General features: G+C 50.9%; 2 protein-coding genes across 3 annotated transcripts; one reads left to right on the top strand and one right to left on the bottom strand.

Annotated features, from left to right (window-relative positions):
* Positions 1 to 651: 651 nt before the first annotated feature.
* On the top strand, positions 652 to 11883 carry TOP3A (DNA topoisomerase III alpha). 2 transcript variants are annotated; one of them, XM_039368069.1, is made up of 19 exons: positions 652 to 1220; positions 2286 to 2345; positions 2600 to 2673; positions 2832 to 2907; positions 3109 to 3217; positions 3431 to 3574; positions 3939 to 4109; positions 4373 to 4473; positions 4561 to 4635; positions 4967 to 5049; positions 5686 to 5893; positions 6270 to 6455; positions 6788 to 6917; positions 7547 to 7660; positions 7749 to 7914; positions 8525 to 8668; positions 8848 to 8970; positions 9631 to 10313; positions 11063 to 11883. In XM_039368069.1, exons 1-19 carry the CDS (start codon positions 1032 to 1034, stop codon positions 11239 to 11241), a joined length of 3015 nt encoding a protein of 1004 aa, XP_039224003.1. In that variant the 5' UTR covers positions 652 to 1031; the 3' UTR covers positions 11242 to 11883. The 2 variants fall into 2 exon arrangements, with proteins under 2 accessions (XP_039224003.1, XP_039224004.1); XM_039368070.1 differs by lacking the exons at positions 652 to 1220; positions 2286 to 2345; positions 2600 to 2673; positions 2832 to 2907 and having other exon boundaries at positions 3074 to 3546.
* Positions 11884 to 11958: 75 nt separating this feature from the next.
* On the bottom strand, positions 11959 to 17849 carry MIEF2 (mitochondrial elongation factor 2). The gene is made up of 4 exons (XM_039368071.1): positions 17728 to 17849; positions 14509 to 14774; positions 13800 to 13971; positions 11959 to 13463 (listed from the first exon to the last, which is right to left on the bottom strand). Exons 2-4 carry the CDS (start codon positions 14653 to 14655, stop codon positions 12406 to 12408), a joined length of 1377 nt encoding a protein of 458 aa, XP_039224005.1. The 5' UTR covers positions 14656 to 14774; positions 17728 to 17849; the 3' UTR covers positions 11959 to 12405.
* Between the last annotated feature and the right edge of the window lie 861 nt (positions 17850 to 18710).

Below are 18710 nucleotides of genomic sequence, written 5' to 3'. Positions count from 1 at the left end.
CGGTCCGGCCGAAGGGCACGCTGGGTGTTATAGTTCTGCCTCTTATATCATGATTATTACCACGAAGAAGGTTAAATGAGTATCCCTCTTTAGATTTATCTCAACTGCTACCTCCGCTTCTGCCCAGAACAACAATCCTGAGAGGTGGGCTGGGCTGAACGACAGCTACGCTTATTTACTGCCAGAGGTTGCTTCCCCATTCGCAAAGGGAGAGCCCGAACTTGCGCAATCGCCGCGGGGCATGCTGGGATGCGTAGTGGTTCCACTGCCGCTGCCGCCCGGCTTTCCTTTCACGGCAGGGTCGTAAAGCAAGAGAAACGCCGCCCCCTTCGCCTCTCTGCCCACCCGCTTTGCCGCGGGCGCTTAGGACGGCGCTGGGCGCGAAGTACGGCTGGGAGCTGAAGCGAGAAGGGAAAGGGGGTTCTGGGAAGGGGAGCAGATCAAAAAACTCCGACCCCCGTCTGGACAGCGAAGGGGCCCCGGGGGGGGTGAAGGGCCTGAAAGGCGGGGGAGGGGCCTGCTGGGGGAGGGTCTCACAGACTTGGGGGGCAGCCCTGACTTGCAGGCTAAGGGGGCGCAGAGGAGGGGCTGTGTTAGGCTTGGGGCACCAGGGGCGGGGGAGATCCCCATGGCAGAGAGGCGGGGGGGGGTCAGACAGGTGGGTGGCTAGAAGGGCTGAGCTCAGCCTGTCACTTGGGGATCTGGGGAGGAGAGACGGGCGCCTGAGCCCCCAGTGCCCCCCTCCCCAATAGCCTGGGGTTTCCCCGCGGTGTTCCTAAGGAAAGGGGCACCCCTGGCTGCTGCCCTTGGATCCAGAGCTTCCGCTTCAGGGAACATTGGGGGTTTCCCCACCCACCTCTGTGACCTGGGGAAATTCGGGGGACCAGCCCCCCTAGGAGCCTTGCATCCGGAAGAAGGCATCCGCTCTCTTTCGGACTGGGCCAGAGTTCTCCTCCCTTGGCGACAGACCTTCATTGCCTGGGAAAGGAGCTGCCGAGGCCCCACGATGGGTCGGCCAGCTGGGTTCTAGGATGTTCGGTCAGGCCAGAGGATTGGCTTGGGGAACCGTGAGGTTCTTCTCCTGGTCCTCCAACCTTTGGTTCAGGCCGACGGCGAAGACCATGACGTTTCGCAACCTCCAGAAGGTTTTCTGTGTGGCAGAGAAAAACGATGCAGCCCGTGGGATTGCAGACATCCTTTCGAACAGCAGGATGAGGAGGGTAGGAAAGCCAACTTTCTGACCCTGGATGTGAGATTTCCTCTGGTCCATGGGAAGGTTGACCAGCATGTTTGGAATGACTCAACTTGAATGACAGGAGCAGATTCATTTCAAGCTGAAATAAATATCCAACTTTCTCGTCTGAATCCCAATTTATAAAATGAGCCGAAAATCGTACTGGCAGAGGCATGGGAAATTCAAACATCATTTCTACCATTGATTCTCATAGAACAGCTGTTAAAGTACAGAAAATCTGTCATGATCCCAGGCATTTATTTCTGTGCATGTTGATGGACCGGAAAACTCTTACGTTTACATCTAGTCCAGTGGTTCTCAACCTGCGGGTCGGGACCCCATTTGGGGTCGAACGACCATTTCACGGGGGTCGCCAAACAACGCAGTCCGCCATTTTTCCCCCCTTTTCCTTAGCTGTGCTACTCCCTTTTATTCTATTGGCTTTTGAAAGCCAATAGAATAGATTCTCTTGAATAGAGTCTAATTCTATTGGCTTTCAAAAGCCAATCGGAATTGTCCAGGCTGTCTCTGCCCTGCTGAGCCCACCAAAAGTCCCAGTCTGCAAACGGTACTGCACCGGTTGAGTAGTCCTCGACTTACGACTGGTTGGGGGTCGCGGCATTAAAAAGGTTGAGAACCACTGATCTAGTCCATTGATTCCTAAGTTGGGGGAAATGACTCTCAAGGGAATGATTTGGGCCTATTGTAACTTGAGTAATGGAGCGATTTATGATTACTTGTTTATGAGCTGACGATCCAGCTTGGGATTGAAAAACAACTGTAAAACAACTGTATGGACTTTGGGGGGGGGAATAATGACTTTATTTGAAACTGCAAAAAGAGGTAAAAGGATCAAGTAGAAGTTGGTCTAGTTAAATTCTATATAGAGGCAATAGTAGCAAGTTACATCCTATATATAAATATGGCTTACGGCATGATAGCCATAACCATCTTGAGAGATTTCTCAGGATATTTATCTGAGTATCATATTGGTTATTTGTTTATTTAGCTAAGCTGATTTCATGTGAATTAGAATTGTTTTTCTTTCCAGAGGGAAGGAATGTCCAAGTTCAACAAGATCTATGAATTCCAGTATCACTTGTTTAACCAGGTTTGTGTCAAACAGTCCATCACAATTCTGTCTGTGCCTCTTTATCACTGCATGTGTAATTGTGGATATAACAGTGATGTTATCAATGACTTTTACTTTATTGATAGTTATTATTTAAAAATGTAACAATATAACCAAATGATCCTAATAATGAATCTAAATGGATGAAAAAAATAAGACTGTAGATATGAATCCACTTTTGCAAAACCACACTTAGCATGACCAAGGATAATTGATATTTCTGTTTTATGCAGAATGTTACTTTGATTATGACATCTGTGTCCGGACACTTGCTGACTCAGGATTTCAAGGCACCATTTCGGAAATGGTACGTACTGATAGATCAGGAGGGATGATTAGCTTTCTGCAATTATATACTCAGATTTTGATCAAGGTAATTGTCATTATAGGCACAAATGTCTTTTAGAATCTAGATAATATTTCTTTAAATGTTTGCTTTTTTCTCTGTGCCTGCTCTTCCAACAGGCATAGCTGTAACCCGTTGGTCCTTTTCGATGCAGAAATTGAGAAATTCTGCCCTGAAAACTACATGGACATTAAGGTTTGTGTTGCCTGCAGCCTCTTGTTTTAATAGGAGGCAAGATATCCTTCATCCTTTTCTGTGGCTGCAATCTCTGACTGAAGAATGGCTATGGACATAATATAAAATACCATTGACAACTGTCAGCTTGTCTCTTATTTCAGAATTGTAGTGGCTCTTTCTCCTGTTTTCTTCATGCTGCTCTCCTCTTACCAATTCCAGCGCACTCGTGAGCGAGAGGTTCAGCCGTGCCAGGCCCTGGTGATCTGGACCGATTGTGATCGCGAAGGGGAGAACATTGGCTTTGAAATCATTCACGTGTGTAAAGCAGGTGTGTGGAGAGAGGGTGAAGAAGGGCTGGGCACTCAGAATCCACAATCCTCAAGTGATTCCCCAGGACAGGAATTTTGGCCAGGCAGCCGTGGAGTTTTTATCTGTTGAGCGAGAGTAAGACGGTCCTCCGAATCATGAGAGGTTTTGTTCTCTGCAGTGCTTTTGCTTTGCTTCCCCTGACTCAATGTGCCTTGAACCTTCCTTTGGGCAGTGAAGCCAAACCTGCAGGTGTTCCGAGCCCGCTTCTCGGAGATCACGCCCCGGGCTATCCAGTTCGCTTGCGAGAACCTCACCCAGCCAGATCCGAACATCAACAATGCTGTGGAGGTGAGGCAAGAGCTGGACCTCAGAATAGGTAAGAGGGAAAGCAGAGTGGTCAGGCCATGCTGGCTGAGGAATTCTGGGAATTGAAGTCCACAAGTCTTAAAGCGCCCAAGTTTGTAGACCCCTGATGTAACCAAACATGGGTTGTTCCCAGAGCTAACTGAATAGCTTAATCTTTGTGGGTTGGCTTTCCTAAAACCAAAGACTTTCTTTTGATTTACTTTCTGCTGGTGGTTAAAGTGACTTTAATTTTCCTTTAAGCTGTAATGTCGCCAGCTTTTCAAAAGAGTTGCTATTGCTCCACTGGGCCTGTCCAGTAATTCTCCCCTCTTCCAATAGGGCTGGACCCGCTGTTGTTTTCATGTTGGGCCGGGGTTTTCTGCTTCTTTGAGCAGGTGCTGCCTTTACCCGGTTCCAGACCTTGAGGCTTCAGAAGATCTTCCCAGAAGTGTTAGCAGAACAGCTCATTAGCTACGGCAGTTGTCAGTTCCCCACCCTAGGCTTCGTGGTAGAAAGATTCAAAGCTATTCAAGCTTTCGTTCAAGAAACATTCTACAAAATTAAAGGTAGGGTCCAGAACATTAAGTCCAAGCAGGGAAACATCTGGACTGAGAAATATATTGTAGGAATTTGCTTTTCAAATTGCATTCTTGTTCTTTGCTTTATTCCCACCATAGTGTGGGGACCATAGTTTTGCATTTCGTCCGTCATTTCATCTGGCCCGCAACATCCTTCCCTCCCACATAGGCATCGTTCTACCAGCTGTAAGCAGAACAGTGCCATGGATTGTCTTGGTGAGACCAAGCCTTGATCTATCTTTTCCCTGCAGTGACTCATGACCACGAAGAAGGCACTGTGGACTTCAGCTGGAAGAGGCACCGTCTCTTCAACCACACGGCGTGTCTTGTCCTCTACCAGATGTGCATGGAGGTAGGTAAGCCGTCCGTCCCGTCTTCTTCCTTTTTCACTTGGCAAGGACCCATCAAGAACCTTGTCTTCTGCACACCTTTGTCTTAGGATCCTCAGGCCACCGTTGTGGAGGTTGGAAGCAAACCCAAGAGCAAATGGAGACCTCTGCCGCTGGACACGGTGGTAGGCTGTGGAAAAGAATATTCAGTTAAAGTCAGAATAAGAAGAGCTCTCAGCTCAGCTTCTGATCTGAACCCCTTTGGTAGAGCCTCTTCTGGAAGCCTCAAGGCGGACATTCAGAGGAGAGGGAAGTGATTAAATTGGAGAAATGTCTTGGCCTTCTCTGGTGGGAAGTCCATCCCTAAATTAATACTTTAAGCTTGGGAATGATTACTTGCTGAGTTGGGAGAAGTGCTGCAGAGGCATGCTTGTGTTCCTGGTTCCAAAACTCCTATTAATTTTATATGGGCAGAGAGGAATCAAGCACATTTTCCCTCCTCTTCTTCTGACGCAGGAACTTGAGAAATTAGCTTCCCGTAAGCTGAAAATAAATGCCAAGGAAACCATGAAGATTGCCGAGAAGCTGTATACCCAAGGGTAAAAGCAGTGGTTCTTCTGTGGGTAACTCCATGTAGGATGAAGCCTGGTGGGGGCTAATAGGATAGTGCTATTTCAGTTCCACTGGGGTTTTCTTTTACCAGGAAGATTTATTTTAATATTTCTTCTTTCTCACTGTCCCCCATCTTTGGAGATGGTGCAAGCTAGAAACCCAAGTAAGCAACGTGTTGTATAAAAGCAGATCTGATCAGGAGGCTTAAAATGCGTCTCCTTAGAGGAGAGGATAAGGAAGTGTCGTGTTGCTTTGAGAAAGGTGATTGAGGGGGTGGCACTAGGGCAACTCTTGCCAGATGCCCCCCAGGGGGTCATGGGAGGAACAGCAAGGCTTTGCAGTCTCCTAGTGGGAACGGCCTGTAACTCTGAGTAAATAATTCAAGTCCCTTTCCCGTCATCCCAGAGGGTAGAACAGGCTATTGAGAACTGAAAAAGAGATTCCTTTTGAAAACAGAAAGAATAGTTTGGTAGTGGAAGTGACACAGGAGGCTTTTTTTTTTTTTAACAGCAAATGAGCAGTGGGATTCAGCAGTCTTAATGGGTCCCCCTGGGTCTTGTGTGGGCCATTCATAAAAAGCACTTCTTAAAAAGTAACTTTCCCCCCATTTCCTTGCTTTTAAGATACATAAGTTACCCCCGAACAGAGACCAACATTTTCCCCAAAGACTTAAACCTCTCCCAGCTGGTGCAGCTTCAGACTCAAGACCCACACTGGGGAGCCTTTGCACAAAGGATCCTGGACCAAGGCAGGCCAACCCCACGGCAGGGGGCAAAGTCAGATCAGGCTCACCCTCCCATTCACCCCACCAAATATGCCGGTAATTTGCAGGTGAGCCCCTTTGCATCAGCTGCAGCTTCGCTTTCCAAGAGAGAGCAGTTTGTTACTGAGGGTTTGCTTAACCCGCCATTGCTGAAGGATCCGAAAAGGAAATGAAGTGGAAAATGGCGTGTTACAAAATGCCCTTTGAGGAGAGGATGGGAATGCTTTTTCTCGTGGTTCAGAGTCTTCCCTCTCGGTATATTTGTTCCTAGAATTTCCAGAGGGCATTGCAGGCAAACTCCCGGTTGGAGAGGGAAGATGCCTGGGGAGCCTATGCCGAATTCCTTGCTGCTTGTAGGGAAGAGAAGGGTTATCCTAACATCTGTACCAATCTGCTTCTCCCCCCATCTTTCTCTTCATGACCTCTTTCTTTCTGTCCTGCAAGGGCAACGACCAGCGCCTGTACGAATTCATCGTCCGCCACTTCCTGGCCTGCTGTTCCGAAGATGCCAAGGGGCAGGAAACCATGGTGGAGATCGATATATCCTATGAGCGCTTCGTGGCTCACGGGCTGATGATCCTGGCCAGAAATTACCTGGACGTTTACCCTTACGAAAGGTGGAGTGACAAGGTGCGAGCGCTCGATCGTGAGCAGATGAGGGCCAGCTCCTTAGGAGTGGTTGTCGTATCCTGAGAGGGGGAGAAAAGCCACTCCTCACTCGTCCTCCCCATTTGGGTTATCCATACAGGGGGTGGTCTTCAACATACGGTCAGTCACTTATCGGCCATTTGAGTTGACAACAGACCACCCCAAAGACCCACTTTGTGACTGTCATGACTTCGGTCCATCACAGGCAGATTCCATTTCACTGTATACCTCTCTTATTTCTCCCCCCTTTCTCGGCCCTCCCGTGTCGCCCCATTTCCTGACCCCTGGTCTCCTTTCTCCCCTCGACCCTGCAGGTTATCCCCCTCTACGAGAAAGGCTCCTGCTTCCAACCCACCACGGTGGAGATGGTGGAAGGGGAGACCAGTCCGCCCCAGCTGCTCACCGAAGCTGATCTCATTTCCCTGATGGAGAGACACGGCATTGGTCAGTTCTGCGCTGGCTGCAGACCAGACGTGTTCTCCCACTCATCTCCAGAGTTTATTTTGTTTATTTTTTATTTATGGATCAAACCTGTATGCTACCCATCCTGCCAAAAGCTTAAGGATATTCCCATGGCCGACGGTTTCTGTGCCAAAACGTTTGATTCCTTGATAAGAAAACGTCTCTGGAAGGCATGCTCTGGTGGCAGAAGTGGTCCATCCAAGAGCAGTAACGGAGAAAAGGGTTAAGGATTGTAAGAATCCTGGCCACGATATTGAGGTTGGGCTAAATTGGCATCTGGGATCGGAGGCCACTGAACCTCCTCGGTTTAGGTTGTAAATTATTGCCAGGTGTACGCAAAGCTCCCCTCTACGGCTTGTAAGTGCGGACTGTAGCTTCCAGCATGCAGCCGGGGATTGTTGAGAGCTGCATATCCGGAAGGCAGAAGGTCGGGCTTAGGGTCAATTGCTGAAAAGTGCTCCCAAGCTCACCAGCTTTCAGATGCCTGGAATTCTGGGAGTTGAAGTCCTCTCATCTTCCAAGTGGCTGAGGTTGGGAAGCACTTGAGGGCTGTGAGGAGCAGAGGAACCTGGTGCCGTCCTTGAGAGCTCATGTGAATGCTTGGCTTTCAGGAACCGACGCCACCCACGCGGAACACATCGAGACCATCAAGTCCCGCATGTACGTGGGGCTCACCCCGGACCAGCGCTTCCTTCCGGGACACCTGGGAATGGGGCTGGTGGAAGGTAAGAACTGGCCCCGTGACCTTTCGCAAGAACCTGGCTCTCCCCTCCAACTCTTTCCTCCACCCTCTCCTCTGTCTGCTGCCCCCAGGCTACGACTCCATGGGCTACGAGATGTCCAAACCGGATCTTCGAGCCGAACTGGAAAACGACCTGAAACTGATCTGCGAGGGGAAGAAGGACAAGTCCGTCGTGCTCCGAGAGCAGATCCAGAAATATAAGCAAGTCTTTGTGGCCGCCGTGGCCAAGGCTAAAAAGTGAGGGCTGAAAAATTCCCACCCCAATCAAGGAAAATGGGGGGGGGGTTTGTAGCCCCTGCCTGGACAGGCTCTGCTTTACATCCTGCTTGACTGGCAGCGGATGGAAAGGAAGAGGAAGGGCAGCTAAAACGTGGTCAGGAGCTGCAAAGAAATCCCTCTTTAAACCTTTGATTCCTACCTATAAGGGATGCACCTGTTCCAGAAATTGGAGAAAAGTAGACAGAACTTTATGGAGTTGGTGCTGCTGGCTCAGTGTTTAGGGATGGTGTTTAGGTCCTGCCTTGATCAAGACTGACTGTGTAAGCAAAGAACTGCTAGGTAATGTATGTATTAAATTAATTTAGCGGCCCATCATCCAAAAAAACTGCAGGGAACAAAAATACACAGTACAATAAAATGACAGTTTAAAACAACAGTTACAGAACGATACAATCCAACAACACGTGGAAAGCCACAGGCTGTTTCTCCCTGGGTTTTCTTAGACCTCTCTCCTGAAATAATGCTGACACATCCACATTTTCTGCACAAACGTTTAAGATCCACGAATCCTTGGTTGGGTGCAAGTGACGGAAGGAAGAAACAGGCCCACTTCCTTTGTCTTTTTCAGGTTGGATGAGGCTTTGGCTCAGTATTTTGGGGAGATGACCCAGGTGGCACAGGAGGGTGACATTTACCCAGCGATGCCTGATCCGGTTAGGAAATGCCCACAGTGCAACTCTGACATGATCCTGAAGACCAGGAAGAATGGAGGGTGCGTTGGCTTGCTACAAGGATCACAAGCTCCTGGTTTAAACAACGGATATTTTATAGCAACTTTACCCACACAAACAAACAAAGTGCTAATTGGAAAAACACTGAGCCAACCAGACCCACGTTGGTCGTTGGTCAGTGTCTCTTCTGCTTGTTCTGATGTGTCCTCTGTTTCTTTAGCTTCTATCTCAGCTGCTTGGGCTACCCTGCTTGTAAATCCTCGGTCTGGTTTCCGGATTCCGTGCTGGAAGTCAGCAAAGACGATTCTGTCTGTGACGTCTGCAGGCCGCCCCCAGTGCATCGGTGAGTCTCGGCACAGGAGACGCGTTGGACTTGGTTTCTGCTGCCGTTTGGCGTGTTCCCAGCTGCTGAGCTTTGCAGTCTTTGGAAATCCAGGGCGCATTTGCATTCCGACTGAGCATTTGCTCTGTCCCCACCCTCCAATCAGGAAACCTGTGGGGGGAGATTTATCCTGCCTGAGGAGCAAGATCTGCCCTCAGCAGGCCCGGTTGGAGGGAAACCTCTTTTTCAGAGCCCTGGTGGCCCAGTGGTCAGAATGCAGTATTGCAGGCTAATTCACCACTGCCAGGAGTTCGATCCTGACCACCTCAAGGTTGACTCAGCCTTCTTCCATCCTTCCGAGATCGGTAAAATGAGGACCCAGATTGTTGGGGGCAAATAGGCTGACTCTGCAAACCACTTAGAGAGGGCTGCAAAACACCGTGAAGTGGCATATAAGTCCTAAGTGCTATTGCTATTCATTGCAGCTGTTTGAGCAGACCGGATAGATACTAAAGCATCCCCTCGCTTTCCTTTCTCACATCTTAATAACCCTGGACAGATCTTGTGATCAAAGTCCGTGGCCAAGGGGTCATTGGGATGCAGGAGCCGAGCAGAAGCTTCTGTGCCATTGGACTGCAGGGTCAGAAGTCCAGGGCTAATTGCTCCCCTCCCCTTCTGCAGGCTGAAATTGAAATTCAAGCGAGGCAGCCTCCCGGCCGTGATGCCTCTCGAATTTGTGGGTTGCATCGGTGGCTGCGATGAAAACCTCAGGCAGATCCTAGATCTGAAGTACCTGCAAGGACCAGCCAGGGTTCCAGCCCAGCCGAGGACTCTCCCCAGCGAAGCCCCTGACTCCCTCGGTGGCGCGATCCACAGCCGTGGCCAGCGCGTGCTTGCTCGGGCACCCCCTCCTGCCCCCGCACACAGAACTCCTCCAGCACTCATCAATGAGGACGAGAACAATGCCGTGGTGTGCAATTGTGGCGAGGAGGCCCTGCTTCTCACCGTCCGCAAAGAAGGGCCCAACCAAGGCAGGCAGTTTTACAAATGCAGCACCGGCAACTGCCGATTCTTCCTGTGGTCTGACCAGCAGAAGCCCGACAACGGGACATCTGGGCTCCTGGCACCGCCCCCCAGCTCTTCCCTGCCAGGGCAAAGAACCGCAGCAGGGCCCAGAAGGCTGGGCTCCAATTCTGAAGCCGGCGCTGGCCAAGGAGGCCCTCTCTGCAGGTGTGAGCAGCCTGCAGTGCCCAGGACGGTCCAGAAAGAAGGACCCAACAAGGGGCGCCAGTTCCACACCTGCTCCAAGCCGAGGGAGCAGCAGTGCGGCTTTTTCGAGTGGGCAGATGAGAGCGTGTTGCCAGGTGAGGGGTGGGCATCTTTGAGCTGGCGGCAGGATTGGTGGGCGGGTGTGATGGAATGTGTAGCTGAAGGGGGCAAATGTTGGCAGTTAACACCTCTGTTTCCTGGGAAGAAGATAGCGCATTTCAAGTCAAGAGGGGCGTCTAATTTTAGCAACTTTAAAACTTGTGGACTTTAAATCCCAGAATTCCAATTCTGGATTTTGAAGTCCACAAGTCTTAAAAGTTGCCAAGCTTGGACAACCTTGTGTTAGAGAGACCTAACCCTCCCTATTCTAGCTGGCTAGGTAATTCTGGGACTTGAAGTCCACAAGTCTTAAAGTTGCCAAGGTTGAAAGTTATCATTTTAATCTAGCAAGATTCTGTCTGGTAGGTGTCAGCAAATAAAGATCTCCCTGTGTCTGTGGACCTGGACCCGACAGCGGGGTTTGCATGATGCTCCTTTAAATAAACTTATCTCAAGAGTTCCCCAGCTCCAAAGGACAGGGATCCATTGCCAGCAAGAGGTCAGGGGATGTAGCTGTCTGCCACGGCAAAGATCAGCCCAGTCTGTCCAGGACACATCCCATCCTGGCCAGCTCTGAGTTTGAAATCACTTATTGGGCCCTCTCCAGCTGTGGCTTCAATTTCACCACATCCAGAGGTGTTAGGAAAACAACTTCTAAACTGGCAATCGAGAGGATACCAAAATGGAGAGAATCCTCTCTCGGGCGACTTACGTCTCCTCTTAATCTTCTCCTTCTCTCTTGCAGTTCCCTCCACCTTTCCTTCTGGCCACTTTGTGGGCGAGTGGGCCAAACGGGGCCCTGGGGCCAAAGCGAAAAGATCAGACAGCGATTCCTCTTTGACGGCACCTCTGAAGAGACCACGGACATGCAGTGTTTGCCACCAGCCTGGCCACACCAAGACCACCTGTCCACAAAATCACTGAAGCGGCGTGCCCCACGCCGATGAGCTAGGGAGACTCAAGACGGCCCATTTGCAAACGAGAGCCTCGCGAGGGGGTGACGTGGACTTCTGAAAGATCAGGCTTTCCTCCACCTTAAGATTTTAAATATAGATGGAATTATGGAAGACTTGAAACCAACATTTCTCATCCTTGAAGATGGGTGGACTTCAACTCCTAGAATTCCCCAGTCCTTCTGGGAGTTGAAGTCACCCATCTTCAAAGGGCCCAAGGTTGACAAAACACTGCTTTAGACTATAGCGCTTTGTTGACGTTTGATTTTAAAAAGCCTTTCTCCTGCTTAAATGAGGAAGAGACGCTTCTCAAAGACCTGGAACTTATTGTGGGACTGATGCTTTCTCAGAGGATGCAATTTCAAAGCTGAGCAAAAATTTCCTGTGTACAGGCCCCATTTGGTCCTCCCTGTAAGTGGAATATCCAGCCTCAATAATTTATTCAAAAAGGAAATATATTTGTACCAAACCCTGCAGAGTTTAACTTTTAATATTTCTAACTTACCTTCCTGTCCTGCTCAGTGCTATGTTCTTGTGATCCAAAGGGCAGCTGCTGCCCAGCTCCCAATTGACATGGATATTTTTTTTTAATTAAAATATATATTTGGCTTAAGCTACCTTTGTTGGGCGTTCTGGTATTCAATCCTGGGTAAGCAGCACTGAAAGCATCGCAAGTTTGCATCAAAAGTTGGTTCCTGGGTGCCCAGAAGTGACCTGAGCCTTTTTGCTTACTTGCTTTATTTATTTGAAAAAAATCAGAAGAATCTTCAAGGGGGCTGCGGAGTAGAGACCCCCACCACAATCACTCAGAGCATTCCATCCAGAGATGCACGTTCACAAGGTTTGAGAAGTAAAACAATGGGGAAATCGGAGAGGAGGGGAGGGGATTAGCTACCCTCTCTGCCCCCCAATCCTGCCCTATGGAGAGAGCACACACTCCCTGGAGAAGAACCTCCGTTCCGAATGGCAAAAAAATCCGGTAAGAGAGCGAGGACAAAGGGCTGACAATCAAGGGCCATTTTACTTCAAGAGTTAATACTTTCATTTCATTTGGTGCAAAAGAATTGCAATGGGGGGGGGGAGTGAACGGGTCCCTTCCAAGTCTTCTCCGTCCAAAAGGGAGCCAGGATTCTCTTTATAAACCTAGCCCCTCTGCAAGGTTGGGCGCGGCCAACGCCTCATACAGCGTGCAGCCGATCTCATCAATCTCCTCTGGGAGCAGATGGCTCAAGAGGTCCACTCTGTCGTCGAAAAAGCAAGGGAGAGAGCCTTTGGCCAGGCACTGGACCAGCTCCTCCAAGACCTGCTGGAGCCTCTCGGCCAGCATCGCCTCCGGCCAGTCCGGCTCCGTTTGGCTCAGGTGGAGGATGACGTGAGTCAACTGACTGCCAGTCAATTTGCTCCAGAAAGGGTGTTTTTCAAAGGTGGCCTTCAAGATGAGGAGACAACATTGCCGGATGCCGCCATCTCCAGCATCCAGCTCTTTCAGCTTGGAAACCTCTGCGGCGTAAAAACTCTGCTGCCAGAGGTTGTCCACGGGTTCTCCAGAGAACGTGGCCAGAAAAATCTTGCCTTCTGTTTCCACCATCGGGCAGAGGGTGATGTCCAAGAGGACCTGTTCGTGTTGGACTTCCAGCTTGAGCTCCCTGGGAGCCATCGAAGGCCGTATGAGGCATTCCAGCAGGCTGCCGATGACCGGCCAGTTGACGGAGGCCACCAAGGTCTTCAGGAGGGCATCGTTGATAGCATTGGATGATAAGTACCCACCTACAATGAACTTGTCCCAAGGGCTGCTTCCCCGTGTGAAATACTCCAGACCACTCCGTTTGATCATCCCATACCACGAGTTATCCACGAGTGTCTCTTCACCACGGATCAAGTGCCAAAGGTGGTCTTCTAGGACTAAGGGAAGGTTGAAGACCACCTCCAGTTGGTGTTGGCCAACAAGGTCGTCACAAAGGTAGCCGCTGAGGGAAATATTCCCAAAGGGCAGATCCAAAGATTTGTTTTTCAGGAAGGTCTGCAGCTCCACCCGGATGTCTTCTGCGAGCTGCTTCCCAACAGCCTTTTCCGTCTCGGAGACGTAGATGTGATCCCTGTAGAACGAGAGAAGCTTCTCCTGAAGGGTGAGGCAGAGCAGGGATTTGGACTGCCCCAAAGAGACCCCTGGGGACAGGATGAGATCTTCAGAGTCTGCAAGGAAGACAAAGAAAAACGTGTTAAGCTGCAGGAAGCCAACTTCCGGTTCATTGACCAAGAGCAGTTCGAGAATGGAACCAAGGACCTGAAGAGCTGGTGGGTTCTTCTCCAGCGGTGTTCAAACAAAAGCTGGAAAATCATTAACCAGGGATGTTTTAACTTGAATTCTGACACCGCTTAGAGTCTTGGGACCTCTTGGGGTCCCATCCAACTCTGGAGATCAGCCACCTGGGGTTCCAATGTACAAGGCCACCCTGGGAAAAATAACCTCCCCCACCCCCTCCACAGGAGGACTGGAGCAAGTATCCTCTGGAAGTGCCCCAACCTGACCTTGTGCAGGTACAGCTGTGACCGGGGACAGCAGGGGCTCCTCCAGATCTTGCCGGCGCACTTTGGACACCCCCTTGATCAGGCTTAGCTCTTGCCAGCTCTCCTCCAGGGACTTCTGCTTGGCTTTTATGTCGTCCTCGTCATCCGGTGGGCTGGTGGCTCGGTCAATAAACTGTAGAAGAGACCCTTCCCCAATTAGCGGGAGCCGCTCTTCTCCTGAGCCAATCCACCTGTGCTCTGTTGTGCTCTGTTCCCCCCCCCCTTTGGCCTGTTCTACTGGCAGCTGAATGAAGGATTTATTCTCTACAACAAAATCAACACTCGGCTGGCGCATGCATCCACACCCTCCCACATACACATTTAATGCTCCACTGAGCCACAACAGAAGGAGCAGCATTAAAAGAAAGACTGCATTTCTGGGTCTTTACAAATTATAAATCCGCACATAATCCACGGTGAGTTTCAGCCAAAAAGAGGCCAGCGGAAATATTTAGGACAGAAATAGCATTTCCCCAACCTGTCCAGAGCAAAGCTGCACGGCCTGCGCTTCTTCGGCCCTGGCCACCTGGGCAAAGACAAGCAGCTCCTGCTACACATTCACAACTATCATTAAACAAAAGGCAGCTACCAACGAGCAGAAACCTAACAGCACGTTCATCCTCACGCAAATAAGCCGGCTGCAAGCTTATCAAGGGCCGCTTGGTCTCACCCTCTTGACTGCAAGCGTCGCCAGGGCCAACACAGCCGCACCGCTGACCCCCAGCACCACCCGGGCGTTGGCCAGCACCAGGTCCACCAGGCTGCCCAGGCTGCTCTCGTCCTGCCTCTTGCCCTGCTTGCCGGCGTAGGTCGCCATCGCCCGTCTTCGGAAGTCCGTGCCAGTTGGCTAGTGCCAGGGAAGAATCTTTATGGGCGCAACCAAGAGAAGGAAGCCAGGTTCAGCGAGGACCAGGGCATTCTCGGAAGCGTTTAGATCTGGAAGAGGCAGAGAATTAGCTACGGACTCGTCTCTCTGGCTATCTAAGTACTGCTCAATCTTGACAACTTTAAGCTGGGTGGACTTCAACTCCCAGAAGTCCCCAGCCAGCATAGTGGGAGTTGAAGCTACCGAGATGTGTGTGTGTATAATCTCTATATATCATCTATCTCTGTCTACCTACAATATATTATCTGTCTGTTTAATTATCAATCAATCATGTTTCTCAACCTCAGAACCTTTAACAGGTTGGACTTCAATTCCCAGAATTCCCCAGCCAGCTTAGTTGTTGTTTTAATCCTGGCCAAGATTAGTTACATGCTGAAGAATTCCTGGATATTGCCCCAAGGTCACCGGGGATCAAAATGTAATAAATATCAACCCGTGATGATTTCAAAGTGAACCAAAAATATTGATATTTTGGCAGGGGGTCCCCTCCTGGGGATTTCCACGGCTCAGAGCTGGCTTGTAGAGCAACATCTTGCAACCTTTAACGTGGCTGGGCCCCATCTCCCAGAATTCCCCAGCCAGCCTGCTGTCAAGTACCCACACAGGGAAGAGTCAGTCGAGAGTCCACCCGCCAGCTGCCAACCTTGGTGGGGCCAGAGCGGTGCCTTCCTCCCCCGCTACAATCCAACTGGCATTTATGAGTCAGAACACTCCATGAGACGTCGCCATGGGGATCCAGAACCATGCAAAAACTAGCCAAGATCCTGCCAGCCGCAGAAAGCCACCATGCTCTCAGCCCTGGTGGCTTCCCTCATCCGGATCCAGAAAAAAAGTCCTTTGCTACAGAAACCCCCCCCCCCCGCCAGCTAGCCAGCAGGGGTTGCCAGCCAGACGCCCCCAGAAACATTCTCCACTGGAGCTAAATGGATCCTCCCCCCCCCCCATATCCCCAGGATCTCCAAGGATAGATGGCTGGATTCCTCACAACGGCAAACCCCCCCCCCCCCCAAGAGAAGACGGGCTCAGGTTTCTGGATGCTATTTTGGAAGCAGGGTAACAATATCCCGGTGCTGCCATTCCCAGCCAGCCAAAGGCTGAAATCAAGGCAGGGATGGGCCAGACCACATGGGCCCTCAAGCAGAGGGCTCCTAAGCATGTGCAGAATGCACCGCCCAGGATCTCTGATGCCCTCATCAAGCTGAATGCAGCCAAGAAACTTGGCTTTCAGCGGTCAGTTTCTTACAGGAGAACCTCATGTGGCCCCCTGACCCATTCCTCCCGGGATCAAAGGAATCCTTACTTTAGGATGGCCACTATCTCAGGTTCCACAGCCCTGCTCTTCTTTTTTTATTATTGTTTTAATTCCGTTTATGCCCTGGCTTGGATAACCTTGAAAAGGATAGTTTTTTGGAAGGGGGCAGCTGGAAAAATGACCTTTTCTAGGCTAATCCCCTAGAAGCTGCCACCTCTTGGGTGAGGCCAGTGGCTCAAGGATGGGTCTGGTCCCGGAGTGGGACAACTTGTCATGGCTAACAGGCTGCAGGACAATTTAACAATTCAATTATTTAAAATAAATAAAAAATGTTTTGATTTTTGTCATTCGCACTTCATTCTGTCCCTCCTTTTGCATCCTTTCTTTGATGATTCTGTTCCACCATTTCTTTGATATTTGTGTAACTTTTCTCCCTCGGCAGTGATCTCAATAGGCGCCATCAAATAAGGCATCAGCTAGCAAAGCAACAGAGTCTGTAAGGTCTGCCTCTCTCAAGGGTTATTCCCCCCCCAGCCCACCCTTTCCATCATACCCAACTGATTGCCCACCTCTCTGGCAGTCTGAGAGTTTTGTGCCGACAGGACTGTTGCAAAATCACGCCTTTGTCAGGGAAACAGAAAGCCCACCCTCAGATTTTGCAGGATCACCCAGGAAATTAGATTCATGGAACAGAATGGGTGGGTGGGTGGGTGGGGTGGTACCAGGGATCCTAAAATGGAATCCAAAATAAATGGGGGTGGTCCACACAGAATATTGCTTATTAGCAAGCCAGGAGGCAGACTCCCTCCCTCCCCTCTTTCTGTAAAAAGCCAGAATAGACCAGAGGAGAGGCTGCCATGCTGCAAGTCCCAATCCACTCAGGCCTTTGTGGCTGCTAAAAAAATGTATTTATTTAGAAAATGCTTAATGGCTGCCAGCACAGAATAATTCTGAGCGGTTAACAACCAACACACAAGGAAAGCCACACATTTAGACCCCCATAAACTGAACAAAAGGTGAAAAATAATCATAATACTATAATCAAGATGTTGCATAATTAATTCACAACAGAAAAGCACCTCAATTGGGCTCCACTAAACATCCTGGCCCTGATGGGGGGGGGAGAGCCAGATCTTGGGACCTATAGTTTGGGGGGGGGGGAGGAAGGCTATTCCATAGGGCGGGTGCCAAGAAGAGAGGTGAGCTTGTAGAGCAAACAACGCCAACCCTGCGGAGGGGGCCGGTCTTCCTTAAGAGAAACAACGCGAGGGCTTGGAAAGCAACCCTCTGCAGGTCGCCTTCAAAAGACCTTGCCCCTGAACCCCCTTCTCTCCAGGAAAGGGCCTTTCCCCACGTTACAAAGCTGCCCCGACGCTTCCTTCCGCGTCACCTCCTCGCGGGCCGGGCCCTCCTTTAGCGCGAAGGAGGAGGACTCTGACCCGGCGCTACGGGGACAGAACTGCGCGGACTTACTGGCCGCCGTGCAGACGTGCGCAGCCTCCCAGCCCGGGCCTTAAACAAACAGAGGAATATTCAAAGCCAGGCGGGCTTTCAGCCCCTTCCTCATGCCTACAAAAGGAGTGGGGGTCCGGCTGCGTTTGAGCGCGCCTGCTTTTCCTCCCGGCCTTTCCAAGGCCCCCTCCCCAGGCCCCCTCCCCTTTCCAAGACCCCTGACCTTGCACGACCTCCTCCCCCTCCTGGACCCCTTCCCCTTCCTTCCAAGACACCCGCAGAGCCCCCCACCCACAAACCTTCCGGAGCGCCGCCGACCGACCCTCAACCGCCCGCAGCGAAGCGCGCAGGGCCGCGGCCCGAGACGGAACGCCACTGAAAGCTCCGCCTTCCGCCCCGCGCAACCAATGGCAGCGCGCCGCCCTCTCCCAACGTTCTGCTCCGAACGCCGAGTCTCTTCCGCGGCTTCCGCTTCCCCGGAAGTGCGCCGCCTTAAAGGGGCCGCGCGCCTCTTCCGCGTGCCGCACTTCGGACGGGTATCAGGTAGACGATGCTGAGCGAGGAGGCTCCTCTCCAGCCAAGTGCGGCCAGAGAAGCAAAGGCCATCCCGGAAGCGTGGCGGGTGGGATTTGCCGGCTAAGCCTAAGGGAGAGATTTTCCTTCTTTCCAGGGCAGAACTCTGGTGGGGAATTATGGGAGCTGGCGTCCATGTACCTTGAAGTTACTGAATTTAGGCTAATCTTGGCCCCTGACAGTATTAGCAATATTGCTACAGGCAGTCTTTGATTTACAACAGTTTACTTAGTGACAGTTCAAAGTTACAACGACAAAAGTGACTTATGAACATTTTTCACACTTACGACCATTGCAGCATTTCCCCTCCCATGGTCACGTGATCACAATTCAGACACTTGGCAACTGGTTCATAGTGGCCATGGTGTCCTGGGGTCACGTGATCTTCCTTTGGCAACAATCCAACTCAATGGGGAAGCCAGGTTCGCTTACCCACGGTGTTACCAACTGAACGGCAGTAATTCGCTTAACAACGGCGAGAAGGGAGGTCGCAAAATGGGGCCAAGCTCACTTAGCCAACAAAAGGTTGGGCTCGACCGTGATCGTAAGTCGAGGACCCCCTGGGCTAAAGATAAAAGAATGCCCAGGAGAGGGGGAGGAAGGGGTTAAGGGGGCGTGGCCCCGCGAGGCCCCGCCTCCCTCCCCTCCCTCCTCCGAAAGAACCGCCGCCGCCGCCTCCCCGGCCGCGCTTCCCCGCTCGGCGCCCGCA

This window comes from Crotalus tigris, unplaced genomic scaffold (genome assembly GCF_016545835.1).
Source record: "Crotalus tigris isolate CLP2741 ecotype Arizona unplaced genomic scaffold, ASM1654583v1 scf7180000020608.1315917, whole genome shotgun sequence".
Lineage (NCBI taxonomy): Eukaryota > Metazoa > Chordata > Lepidosauria > Squamata > Viperidae > Crotalus > Crotalus tigris.
This window is presented reverse-complemented; position numbering and strand designations above follow the sequence as displayed.